A 12,835-nucleotide genomic window follows, 5' to 3' on the forward strand; every position below is an offset into this window, starting at 1 on the left:
TCCTTTGTCCTAACACACGTTTTCAAAGTCGGGCCTCCATCAGCCTGCTGCGTGCATGGGGAGAGATTGGGAGAAAAATTAACCCTTCGTGAGCACTTACCGCGTGCTTCGAAGGGCAAGCGGCAAGTGGGTAGGGGGTGTGAGGGCAGAAGCAAATTCTCCAGGAAGGAGAATCTCCAAATTCCAGACTCCAGATCACGTGGCGTTTGCCCATCACCACCGGGCAGCGGGCAGCCACTGAAGGTTCTGGAGCGAGAAAAGACCTGACCGAGACCAGGCTGCTTGTAGAGTAGGAATCAGACAGAGGGACACTGGAGGCAAGAGCCAGGGAGAGTGACAGCAGGTTCCCAGGCCCAGGGTCTGCAAGGATGGGGGGAGGGGGGGAGTCCTTGCCAAAGACCACCCCCACTGGGACACAAGTCAAGAATGGGGCCCCAAGGTCTCCTCGGGAAACCCCAAGAGGGCCAGACCTGGGGTGAGCACGGAGTCTGTGCAAAGCCCTGTAATGCCCCCAGGGTGGGGTTGGACGTGGCAAGGAGGGTCAGAGGTCACAGGGCCACAGGCAGGGGACCCAGGCCGCAGTCCTGGGCCAAGGCCAAGGGAAGCACAGGACTGGACCGTCAGAGTGGTGGGAGGACTGCTGGACCAAGAAGCAGGTGCCTTATTAACCTGCTGGGTGGCCCAAGGTGGCCTTCGCCCTTCTGCTGGCCTCACCCCACCGCACACAGGAAGACGGGGCCACTTCCGGGCCCGCATCCTGTGGTTCATGTGCTGGCCACCTCCCTTTCCCTCCATCAAGTTCCCCACCCAGGAATTCCTGCAGGATCCTGAAGTTGGACCTGCTGCCTTCTAGTTGCCTATGGTTGAAAACAAAAAAGGAAGTCAAGGGGGAGGAGGGCTGGCCTCACAGCCAAGAAACCCCATCAGAGGAGCTGTTGTCTCTGGCTGCGCCCCAGGTCTAGAGCTCAGCTCACATCACTGGGCACCTGGCCCTCCAGGCACCCCAGTTAGCAGCCCTCCCCACTCCCAGCCACTCCCAGTCAGCAGCTACCCTCCTTACCCCCCAGGAACAAGGGCAGGGACAGGGAGGGGTGGGCCGGCCATGCCCAGACCCACAGCTCCCGGCCACCCCAGCTCCAGCGACTGGACCTCTTCCTCGCAGGTGGCTTTCCGGCTGGATTTCGAGTTCAGCAAATCGGTCTTCCTGCACCACCTGGAGATCCGGCTCACCGCGGGCAGGTCAGGGCCTGGCCTGCTCCTTCTTCCCCCGCTGGGCTCTGCTCGCTGCGCCCCCCTGCTCTGCTGCCAGCCACAGATCGCCTGGGCCAGCCTCCCTCCCTGCCCCGACCTGGGGGCCCCCCTGCTGCCTTCGGTACCGCCCCCGTCCTTCTTTCTCAGGCAGCCCAGACAGAAATAATAATACCCTTACCGCTATACAGCGATCTCTATGGCAGCTATTTTTAAAACCTCCAGTTACAAAGCACTATACATACAACATCAGGCCTCACAGCAGCCCCTGAAGATGGGCAAAGCAGAGGCTATCCTCACAGAGTAAGGGAAGGAAGGTCTTTTAAAAGGGAAAACTGTCCCAGGGGAGAGACGTCCAGGACAGAAAGAACACCGAATAAGGAGTAGAACAGAGCAGCCAGTGTCCCGCTCCCAGTTGCACTAGGTACATGCTGGGTGTCCTTGGGAAGTACACGCAACCTTTTGAGCCTTCCTTTTCTCACCTGTAAGTTGCGAGGAGGGGGGGCGACTCAGCCCTGCTTTGCCCATCTCGAGGGGCTACAGAGAGCCCCTGCGGTGTGCGGGCTCGGCTGGCCCCCTCCTGACCGCCCTGCATGGCTCTCCTTGCAGCGACAGTGACGAGGAGGAGAGCACCAAGGAAGACAACATGGCCCTCCTGAGCTTCCACCTCAAATATGAGGCTGATGTCCTCTTCACCAGGTGAGCTGGGGAGACCCGACAGAAGTGAGGCCTCAGATGGGGCGCCCTCTGGGGGGCCCTCATCGGACCAGAGGTCTCAAGGGCTGGGCCGCAGGGCCGAGGGACTAGGAGATGGAGCCAGGGGTGTCCCTGAGGGGTGGGAGAGCGCAGCCCCCTCAGCCGTGCTGGGCAGGGGGGAGGAGGAGACACAGAGCTGGCCTCCAGGGAGCTCCTGCCAGGGCGAGAAGCGGGAGGGCCGGGGCGGCAGGAGGTGTCCACACCCCCGGGGCAGGGGATGAGTCGGGGCATGGTCTGAGAGAATTAAAATAGTTTGAAGCCTACTAAAAGCCCATCTGCTTTGCTCCAGCAAATCTCCATGGTGGAAGTGTGGAAACACTCCTCCCCGCAGGGCAAAGTGCTCCCACCGGCCACCGCTGTCCTCTGGGAGCCCCTAGGCCGATGGGGAAGTCGGGCTAGAACCACACAGAAAGCCAGCTCAACACTCCCGTGGCCACTGCCGGAGGCCGGAACGGGGCAGAGGGGGCGAGTTCATGGTCAAAAGAGGCCGTGCCCCTGGGCAGAGAGGCCAGGGATGGCCCCAGAGGGCAGGGGTGGCCAGTGACCGGCTCTTCTGGCTCATGCCCATCCCCCACAGGAGGCAGGTGCTGCTGACTGATCTCAGCGCACACCCCTGCTGAGGCTCCAAACCCTTCCTGACCCCGCCCTCCCGCTCCCGATGGAAACCTCTTTCTTGTGGTCCGGGGGAGCCAGGCGCATGCCCACGCCCTCTTCCGTGTATCTCTCCACTAGCCACCACTGCCTGAGCTCAGGGCGGCCCTGTCCTCTGTCCCTGCAGGAGCAGCAGCCTGAGCCACTACGAAGTCAAGCCCAACAGCTCACTGGAGAGGTACGATGGCATTGGGCCTCCCTTCAGCTGCGTCTTCAAGGTAAGGCTGGCAGAGAACCAGGCGGAGAGAAGACAAGAGCTGAGGATCCCCCATGTGGGAGGGGAGGAGTCTGGAATCAGTGCGAGTGCGTGGGGCTCAGCCCCAGCCCTGCTACCCACTCACTGCGATTTTAGGCAAGTTCCTTGCCCTCTCTGGGCCTCTCAGTCCTCACCCAGAAAATAATGGGGGGCTTCTGGGGGACTCAGTCGCTTAAGCATCTGACTCTTGGTTTATGCTCAGGTCATGATCCAGGGTGGTGAGATCGAGCCCCACATCGGGTTCGGGGGTCAGTGGGGAGTCTGCTTGATATCCTCTCTGTCCCTCCCTCTGCCCCTCTCCCCCCACTCAAATAAAAATGAATAAATCTGGGAAAAAAAATGGGGCTGGGCTGAGAGGATATATTGGTGAAGATTAGATGTGGCTGCATCATAATTTAAAAAATATAAAAACAGTGGTCTAGATGGGCCAGGGTTTATTCTCTCCATGAAAGAAGTCTGGGGTTGGCAGCTTCCCAAAATCATTCAGGATTGGGTCTTCTGTCTGCTCCACCATCCTCAACATGCCACTGTCAGCCTCTCAGGTTCACCTCATGGCCCAAAATGATTGCAGCTCCAGCCATCACACTCTCATCCCAGGAAGGAGGAAGGGGAGAAGAGCAGGCCCCTCCCTACTAAAGAAACTCCTCGGCAGTTCCTCACACTGCCAGTTACCCAGGGAGGCTGGGGAATGTGGCGTTCGTCTCTGTCCCCGTGGAAGGAAGGAGTGAGAAGGGGAATGAGGAGGCAGTTAAACAGTCTGCCCCGTGGGCCCCACGGCCTCCCCCACCCCGAACTCTGCGTGAGAGCTCGGGGCAGGCTGATGCTGGAAACCGCACGTCAGACATGCTGGTACCTGGGGTGGCGGGCGCAGGAGGGGTTTAGCGACTGCCCGAGGCCACGCAGCTCATACAGGGTTGCAGCCCTGGGTCGTGCATCCGCCTCTCCGCTTCCAGAGCCCTGCTCAGAATCACCGCTGCTCCGACACCGGGTGCGCACCATCCCCCGCTCACCAGGCGCGGCCTTCATTACTTAATGATTCGTTCTCCTCGCTCTAGTAATAAATGCATGGCTCTCGCCATCCCCGCCCCGACTGCCGCCCAGGGTGGCCTCCAGCACCAGGCTATGAAATCCCCAAGCTGAGAGAGGCTGGGAATGGAAGTGACCTTGCTCTCCAGCCTCAAGGCCCCACGGCTTGTCCCCAGCCTCCAGGAACCCGCCCCTTGAACTTTGTGGGCGCAGCCCCCGCCGTGGTTCGGCAGAGCTTCCGAGCTCCTACAGCAGATATGCCAGGGGCCTTGCAGAGGCCGGCTTCCCAGCCTGGCTGGGGGGGGGGTGGGATCGCCCCTGGGACTTCGTCCTCCACCCCCTCCTCCCAGCTCCTGCTGGACGTACTGACTCCTGCCCTCTCTGGCCACAGATCCAGAACTTGGGCTTGTTCCCCATCCACGGAGTGATGATGAAGATGACCGTCCCCATCGCCACCAGGGGGGGCAACCGCCTGCTGATGCTGAGGGACTTCCTTACTGACCAGGTACCGGTGCCCTCCGGACCGGGACTGGCTCGTGGGAGGCGTGTCCCCAAGTCCTCAGACCTCAGCTCCTCCTTCCTGGACCAGGGCCAGCAGGGCCTCCTTGGGGGGGGGGGCGGAGAGGAGGAGGACGGAGCAGGTCTGGGATGCTGAGTGTGCCCGTGCTGGTTGTGAGGCTGGTTGTGTGTGGGCCTTGCGCAGGCGAACACGTCCTGTAACATCTGGGGAAACAGCACCGAGTACCGACACGCTCCGACGGAGGAAGACCTGACTCATGCCCCGCAGCTGGTGAGTGTCGTCCTTACCTGAAGCCTCGCGCCGCCAGGACACAGAACGAAGAAAAGATACGTCTTGCTCTTAAGGAGCTCACCATCTCGTAGGACACGTAGGAGTGCATGCCAGAGAAGCCAGGGGACGAGGCCGTGACAGGTGTCCAGAGAGTGACAGCAGAGCAGATAACCTCCAGTAAAGGAACAGGGATCGTGGACCGGCCCCTGTGCCGTAAAGGGCCAGCGGGATACGGATGAGCAAAGGGGGAGGGACCCCCAGACAGAGCGAGGCTATGGAGGCCAGGACCCACTTGGCTTGTATTGGAGACATGGACCCCAGCAGCTGGGTCCTCCCTGTCCCTGGAGATGGAAGGCAGCTCATGTCACCTCCCAAGGCCCTCCTCAAGACACCTGCTAGTTTCCAGCTGTATGTTCCCAGCATTGCCACTGGCCCCAGATATCCATTTCTGAGCATGCTTTCACTCTTCTTCCCCCAACAAACATCTTAGCTGTTTTGGTTATATTTGGTTATATGTCCCCAAATGAGCGCCTGACACAAAGCATTTTTTGAGCGTAGTGTACTTTCCTGAAGACTCGGCTGGGGGGCGGGGGGGAGGGGTTGAAGTCGCTGCAACAGAGAGACACAAACAAGCTTAACTTAATAAATTCTGATTATTTGACGATTTCTTTGGGGTTTCTGTTGAGATGGGATCATCTGTAAATAATAATAGTGCTAGCTTTACCATTCAGTCCTTATCAACTGTCTTTCTCATGTCCTGGCTCTGGCTAGGACCTCCGGGGCAGTGGGAAATGGAAATGATGACAGTCTTGCCTTGAACCTAATGGGTTTTTTTAATTGTTTTTAATTTTTCATCATTAATTATGATACTTGTTGTAGGTTTTCTTTATAAACATCCTTTATTCAGATTCAGGAAGTTCCTTGGGAGTTTTTATCACGAACAGAAGTTGCATTTCCTAACATGCTTTCTCTGCATGTGTTGCAGTAATCATACAATTGTTTCCTTTACTCTGTGTGGTGATGACACTTATAGGCTCCCTCACGTCGAACCAAAGTTCTGCTCCTGGAATACACACGACTACGCACGGCCTCGACCAGCATAGGCTCTGCCATCCTTACCTTGCCCTCCAGCCATCGCCTGGCAGCCGCAGCCCGTGTGTCCCCCCATCCCCCACCTCTCCTTGACCCCTGACCTCTGCCCCTCCCCCCGCCCCAGGAGCAAAACTTGGGCAAGGCGTGCAGCTCAGCCATCTCTCTGGTGGCCCAGGCTCCTTGTACCCCCGGAGCCTGGTGGCTCACCCCGAGACCCGCCTCCTCTTTCAGAATCACAGCAACTCCGACGTCGTCTCCATCAACTGCAATGTGAGGCTCGCCCCCAACCAGGAGATCAATTTCCACCTGCTGGGGAACCTGTGGCTGAGGTCCCTAAAAGCAGTACGTAGAGCACCTGGGCTAGACGCCAAGGAAGTAAGGGGAGGTGGTGGGTGCTGGGGACTCTCCCCGCAGGGGAGGGGTCCACTTCCAACATGGCCTCCGATTTGACAGCTCAAGTACAAGCTGATGAAAATCACGGTCAACGCAGCCTTGCAGAGACAGTTCCACAGCCCCTTCATCTTCCGCGAGGAGGATCCCAGCCGCCAGGTGAGCCCCTGGGAACCCTGCGGGGCTGAGCTTGAGCCAGACCAGCTAGGGAAGCGGTGGCCCCTTCCCCTAGAGTTTCTTTTTCTTTTTTTTTTTTAAGATTTTATTTATTTATTAGACAGAGAGAGAGAGCACAAGCAGGGGGAACAGCAGAGGCAGAGGGAGAAGCAGGCTCCTCGCCGAGCAGGGAGCCCCACACGGGGCTCGATCCCAGGACCCTGGGATCATGACCTGAGCCGAAGGCAGACGCTGAACCATCTGAGCCACCCAGGCGCCCCTGCCCTAGAGTTTCTTACACCCTCTGCTCGCGCGTTCCTGCAGGGGAGAGAGGGACCGATCTGCAGTTAGTGCAGCGTCGGAAGAGAGAGAAGCAAGATGAACAGGCCGTTCAGGGCAAAAGCAGGGAGGGTGCCAGAAGTAGGCATTTGCCCAGTGCCCCGGGGGTGCCGGCCTCTGCACCACCACAGCCCCGTGGAAGCAGAGGAACGAGGGGACCTTGTGTGTTCTGCACTAGAGGAAAGAACTGGATCTCAGGCCTGCCTGCCCCGGGGGTGGGGGGTGGGGGGGACTCACTGATTGGCTCCATCAGCACTGAGGCTGGGCCTTGGGCAGGCGGCCAGCCTAGAAGGACCATCATCCACTGCTCTCTTCCCCATCTATTCTCACCTCAAATCTAAGGCAATGCACAGAACGTGCTTTAGAAGTCTCGTGTGAACTGGTGAGGAACAGGGATGCAAGATTTCTCTGGATTGGGACTCGTTCTGAATTGGGTAAAACCGGATTGTCGCAGAGCAGACCGGCCTGGATCAGGGTGCAGGACGGGGGTGAGGCTCCGCGCCGTGCTCTCTGGAGAAAAGGAGAAGTTGGGTCTTGAAGGAAAGCCCAGTCCTTCGGAGAGGGGCTTGGGACACGGGACACTGCTGCCCTCCACTGGCCACATCCCCACACGGGCCGCGGCCTGCGCTCCTTGTGAGCTGGTCCAGTGCCAGATGCCAAGTGAACCCCCCAGCCCCACCCCGGAGACGCTGGAGAGCCAGGCCTTAACCAAACACACACATGCCACTCATTAACCGGGTAGGGGGGCTGCCAGGCCGAGGGGGAGCAGGTGGGGGGGGCAGCTAAGGAGCAGCTTTATTTGTTCATTCATCCAACATTTGGTGGGTGTTCCTCCCATGACCTGGGCCCCCAGGGGATACAGAGATGACTTAAGCAGACAAGGGGAAGAGAATAGCATAGCACGGCTACGATCTGGGAGTGAGCACAGGTGCCGGGCTTGGGGGGGCGGGGGGCAGTCAGAGCAAGGGATGTCCAGGGCAAGTTTTCTGGAGACAGTCCACTTGAACCAAATCTCAAGGGAAAGTTAGAATTCTGCAGGCAACTGAGAGAGAAGAGGAGTTGTGCAGGGACCCCCACCCCCCGCCACACACACACACACACACACACACACGCAGGATCCCTCTCTCTACACTAGTTCATGTCTTCTCAGTGAATTCTCCTTCTCATTCCACTCCCACCTCCCCCCAGAAATCCCTCTTATCCTCTCTGGATGCCTCACTTCTCTTTTAGAAATCCCGCAACCCAGAATCTCAGGCCCCCGTTGGCTTAGCTGCGTGCTTTCTTGCGTGGGTGCAAAGAGAACATAGAAAGCCCTTGCCGTTCGTTGAGGCCTGCCTCCGGCCAGGCACGGTAGCAGACACTTTGCGTGCGCTCTGGCTCACTCCTTGAAGCGCTGCGAGGTACGCCCACCCCCCATTTCTCTGATATGGAAACTGAGGCTGTGGGCAATAAGGCAGAGAGGGGGCTGTGCCTGGTTTCAAGTTGAACAGTGAATCAGTGGCCAAGCCAGGGCTCCCCCACGCTGCTGGGGGGGTTCGCTCACTCAGTCATCCGCCCTGTTGTCTGAGCTCCTCCTCTGTCCCAGCCACTCAAGATAGAACAGTGACCAACACAGTCAAAGCCCCGCTGTCCTGGAGCTGACATTCTAGATGGGGAGAATGGCAAGACAGGGGAATGGATCAATGTCAAACGGTGATAAGGTCTGCCCAGGAAAACAACGGGGGCAAAAGGGTGGAGACTTGGGAGGCGGTGCTATTTTATACAAGGAGATTGGGAAGAGCCTCCCCGGTAAACTGACATCAGACAGAGACCATGAAGAACGGGGGTGTCACGTGGCTATCTGGGGGCGCGGGGAAGCCCTGCTGGCGGAAGGGACAGCAAGACAAAGACGCATCAGTGGGCGTGTGCTTGGCACATTGGAGGCCAGGTAGCTGGAGGGCTGGAGTGGAGAGAGCAGTGGGGAGAGGAGGAGATGGGGCCAGCGAGGTGAGCGGAGCCAGGGAGTGCAGGGCCTTGCGGGCAAGGACAGGGACTCTTAGTTTCCACTCTGACCTGGGGGCTCGGAACAGAGCAGAAATCCGCCTTCCTCCGGCTGCCATGCCGAGAATAGACTGCAGAGGGCGACACGGAGGCTGGGAGGCAGTTAGCCGGCTCTTCCAGTCTCCAGGGTGAGAAGACAGTGCGCTGTCCAAGGAGGTAGCCCTGGAGGGGGGACGATGGGCCACAGTCTCGGAGCTTCCAAGGCAGAACGGCCAGACTTTGCTGGAGTCCATGTGGGCACGAGGCTTCTGGCCTGAACAAGGAAGGACAGTGCTGCCATTCGCTTCCGTGGGAAGGGCGGCGAAGGCAGAGGTTTGAGGGTGAGGAGTGGGATCAAGAGGCTGTCTGGGGACCTGTTAAAGATGCCAAGCAGGCCAGGAAGACGGTAGGATATGAGTCTGGAATGTAGTGGAGAGGCCAGGCAGAAGAGAGAAACGTGACAGCAGTCCCCGGAGAGATGTTACAGTCCTACGTTGGGGCACCTGGGTGGCTCAGCCGGTTAGGTATCTGCCTTTGGCTCAGGTCATGATCCCGGGGTCCTGGGATCAAGTCCCGCATAGGGCTCCTCTGCAGGGAGCCTGCTTCTCCCTCTCTCTCCCTCTGCCTGCTGCTCCCCCTGCTTGTGCTCTCTCTCTGTCAAATAAACAAAGTCTTTTTTTAAAAATAAAATAAAATAAAGCCCCACATTGGAGTGAGTTTGTCCAGGGCTACATTAGGCCTTCCATGGCCCTGAGACTTTTGCCTTTGGACCCCCTTCCTCCCCCCCAAAAAATTTAAATTATTATTTTACGACAGTGTTCATATAAAGACAAACATAATCCAAGCAAGATTATATTTTTTCTTCTTCTAATTTGAAAAGAAATTAGAACATTTTCATGGGCCCCCTAAAAGTACGAAGGGCCCTGGGTCCCCTGTGCCTACCGGGGAAGACGGCCCCGCACTCACCAGGAAGTGACTGTAGGTAAAGCAGAGGTCCACGGACAGAGCCACGGGACACAGCAAAATTTAGAAGTTTGGGAGGCGATGATGAAGCAGCAGAGAAAATAAGAAAAAGTAGCCCACGTCGCAGGAGAATCCAGGGGGAGTGGAGAGTGGCCTGAGGCCAAAGGCGGGTAGTGTCTCAAAGAGGAGGCAGGATCACCTGGGTCCCTTAACTGCTGCGTCGGCTGTGCAAGGGCTGGGCGCTCTGAGGCCTCCGCAGGCCGGGTGCCACCCATCCCTCTAGCAGATACCACCAGGCGCTAGCTATTGCCTGCCACCCGGCTGCCACCCAGGCCCCAGAACAGTAATGCTGTGGGCCTGGCGCCCTCCTCCCCTTGCAGATCACATTCGAGATCTCCAAGCAGGAAGACTCGCAGATTCCCATCTGGATCATTGTGGGCAGCACCCTGGGGGGCCTCCTGCTGCTGGCCCTGCTGGTCCTGGCGCTATGGAAGGTGAGGCCCCAGCAGGCGGGTGGTGGGGAGCAGCATCCTGGCGGGTTGGCCCAGGCCAGGGGCTCTAGGCTCTGGGCTCTGTGGCCGGTCCCCGCGTTCTCCTCCCCATGGGGGCTGGCACCCACCCAGCCTCCTCCCTAGAACTTGCCCGCTACGGAAGCATCTGCCTTTCACCACGGCGGACAGCTTGGCTAGGGCCACCAGACGATCCACGGCCTGTGGCTCTGACCCTTCTGTGGGTCCCTTTAAGAACCTGATGAAAGCTAGGTCTTCTCTTACCAGAAAAAGCAGCAAGCACCCAGAACCACAAAATTTCTCCAACAGTGTCAGGCTGTTAGCAAGCCCACCCCCCGCAAAGCCTGGTCTCAACCTTCTACTAGAGATGAGTTGAGGGAGGCCCAGAGAGGGGTGTTGACTGGGGCAGGGTCGCACAGCATGACCCAGGCTCCGTCCACTGCATTACAGCCCCCCCTTCACCAATTAAGTGGCCCATTGTGCGGCCCACCAAGGGAGTCCTGCTGGGCTGGGGGTTGGGGGGTGCTCAGTGTTAGCTGGGGTATTCAGGAAGGAGCCTTAGGAGGGTCAGTGAAGGGAAAGCAGGGAGGGGAGACAGACCTTGCCAGCCCTGTCCACCCCTGAGACTTCTCCCTTTGCTGCCCACAGCTCGGCTTCTTTAAAAGTGCCAAGCGCAGGAGGGAGCCTGGCCTGGACCCCACCCCCAAAGTGCTGGAGTGAGGCTCAGAGGAGGCTGCGAGTCGATGGGGGCCAGGACGCCAGTCCAGGTGGCGTGCAGGCCCAGGCCCAGGGCCCACTGAGCTGGGGTCAAGAAGACGCCAGCTCGCTTTGCACTTGACCTCATCTCCTGAGAGACCAAGCCTGCACCCTCTGAAAGGAACTCAAGCCAGTTTTAAGAGGGACTGCTCTACTGGGAGGCCCAGACACCTCCAACACAGAGCCCTGGTGATTTAGAGGGACCCCTCCAACGGCACACCAAAGCCCCCGCCGGGTTCTGTGGGGGCATTTGCTACCCCGGGCCACTAAGGTGCTAGGAATTCCAACCGCCCCGTCCCATCCTCAGAAGAAACCGGGAGCAGAAGACTGCCATGCAAACCCACTCCGCACACGCCGGGCTTCGACTCCCAGAAGGACCCCGTGGGGCAGCAGAACTGCGTCCCGTGCTGTCCTCCCACCCCCCGCGCTGCCCGAGGCCCCGAGGCCCGCTCGCCCCTTCTTTAGGGCAGGAGATAGGTCCCCGGAGCTGCCCCTGAATGAACCGGGGCCCAAGGGCTCCATGGGGACAGTGGCTGGCCAGGGATGAAGAAGGACCCAGGGACGCGCAGACTGTGACGGTCGGGCGGCTGGGACGCAGAACATGGGGCGCGCACCCCGAGGTGGGGAGGCGGGCGGGCCCTCCACCGCCGCGCACCCCGCCAGCCGCTTTTGTTGCTAGTACCCAGCGAGGGCCAGCGGCCCCATTCGGTCTCCCCGCCTGCCTGCCCAGACGACGCGCGGGGACCGACAGCAGGGGGGCGGTGCGGAGCCTCCCCTCCCTGCGCCACCCACCTCCCTGCGCGCGCGCACCCCCCCCCACACACACACACACACGCACACACACGCACACGCACACACGCACACACGCACACAGCCTCCCATCCCTCCCTTCCGCCCACCGTGCACGAGAGGAGGGCTCAGCCGGCGCTGCGGAGGGGTCCTCTCTGGAAGGCACTGGTTAAAGCCGGTCGAGTCTGTGCAAGCTCCATGCAAACATCTGATCCGCCGGCCCACGGGACAAGTGGTACCACCAATGACGGCGCCTTGAGGACAACAGGCACGCCCGGTGCCCAAGCGAGTAATTTATGCCTTAATCTTGTTTTGAGGTAGAAATGAAAGGGGGATGCGTCGAAGGCATCTGTCCCCCGGTCACATAGTACGACCTTTCCTGTCGTAAATATTTTTTAAAAATTAAAAAAAAAAAAAGTGATTGAAAACAACCAAGGTGCTGTGGTCTCATTCTGTGGGCGGGGCGTGTGCTGGGGAGCCAACCTCTTTCTTTGAAGGAAAGGAGGCAGCTGGGGGGCCCCTCCTTCCTTCCCGTTATCTCTAAATGTTGAGAAGGGGCTTGGGCACCATTTGCTCCCTACACCACCCCCGCCACATGCCTGCCTGGTCGGGGATGAACATCTCCAGTGACGGAGCACCCCCTGCCTTGCAAGACCACCAGGTCCATCTTACCCTGTTCCCACGGCTGAAGCTTCTAGCCCTTCCCTCTCTGGCCTCCTAGACTTCTCCAGGCGAGCCTTTCAGGGCTGACCTGACACCCTGACTTGAGAGTGTCTTCACCTTTACACACAGACTGCTCTTAAACCAAGCGGTCTCCATTGTCATCTTGTGCTCCTGGAATCCCAAGAAGCCGGAAGTAGAACCCTAGAAATTATGTGCTCTCGTTCCCCCATAGTGGAGGACACTCAGAACCAGAGCAGTTAAGAGAGAGCTCTAGGGTCCACAGCAAAATCCAGACTCATCCCAGGATTGCTCGCTCTCAAGCCAGTCATCATAGCCCAGCCTGGGGTCTTGTGGAAGGAGAAGGCATTGATACGAAGTTAACTATGGGAATGTTCTTGCCCAAATGGTGAACCCCAAGTCAGAAGGACACAT

The 12,835-nt window shown here is 58.8% G+C and overlaps 1 protein-coding gene across 1 annotated transcript in view; it reads left to right on the forward strand.

Moving 5' to 3' along the window:
• Positions 1 to 11,467, forward strand: part of ITGA11 (integrin subunit alpha 11) — a 110,214-nt gene extending 98,747 nt beyond the window's left edge. The window contains exons 22-30 of the mRNA XM_045810727.2: positions 1,163 to 1,239; positions 1,858 to 1,947; positions 2,783 to 2,873; positions 4,329 to 4,442; positions 4,641 to 4,727; positions 6,051 to 6,161; positions 6,273 to 6,368; positions 10,067 to 10,180; positions 10,844 to 11,467. Coding sequence (XP_045666683.2) covers positions 1,163 to 1,239; positions 1,858 to 1,947; positions 2,783 to 2,873; positions 4,329 to 4,442; positions 4,641 to 4,727; positions 6,051 to 6,161; positions 6,273 to 6,368; positions 10,067 to 10,180; positions 10,844 to 10,915 — 852 coding nt within the window. The 3' untranslated portion in view covers positions 10,916 to 11,467. The remainder of the gene's footprint in view (positions 1 to 1,162; positions 1,240 to 1,857; positions 1,948 to 2,782; positions 2,874 to 4,328; positions 4,443 to 4,640; positions 4,728 to 6,050; positions 6,162 to 6,272; positions 6,369 to 10,066; positions 10,181 to 10,843) is intronic.
• The last annotated feature ends 1,368 nt before the right edge of the window (positions 11,468 to 12,835 follow it).

Source organism: Ursus americanus, chromosome 28, assembly GCF_024610735.1.
Source record: "Ursus americanus isolate L20-20 chromosome 28, mUrsAme1.1.p, whole genome shotgun sequence".
Lineage (NCBI taxonomy): Eukaryota > Metazoa > Chordata > Mammalia > Carnivora > Ursidae > Ursus > Ursus americanus.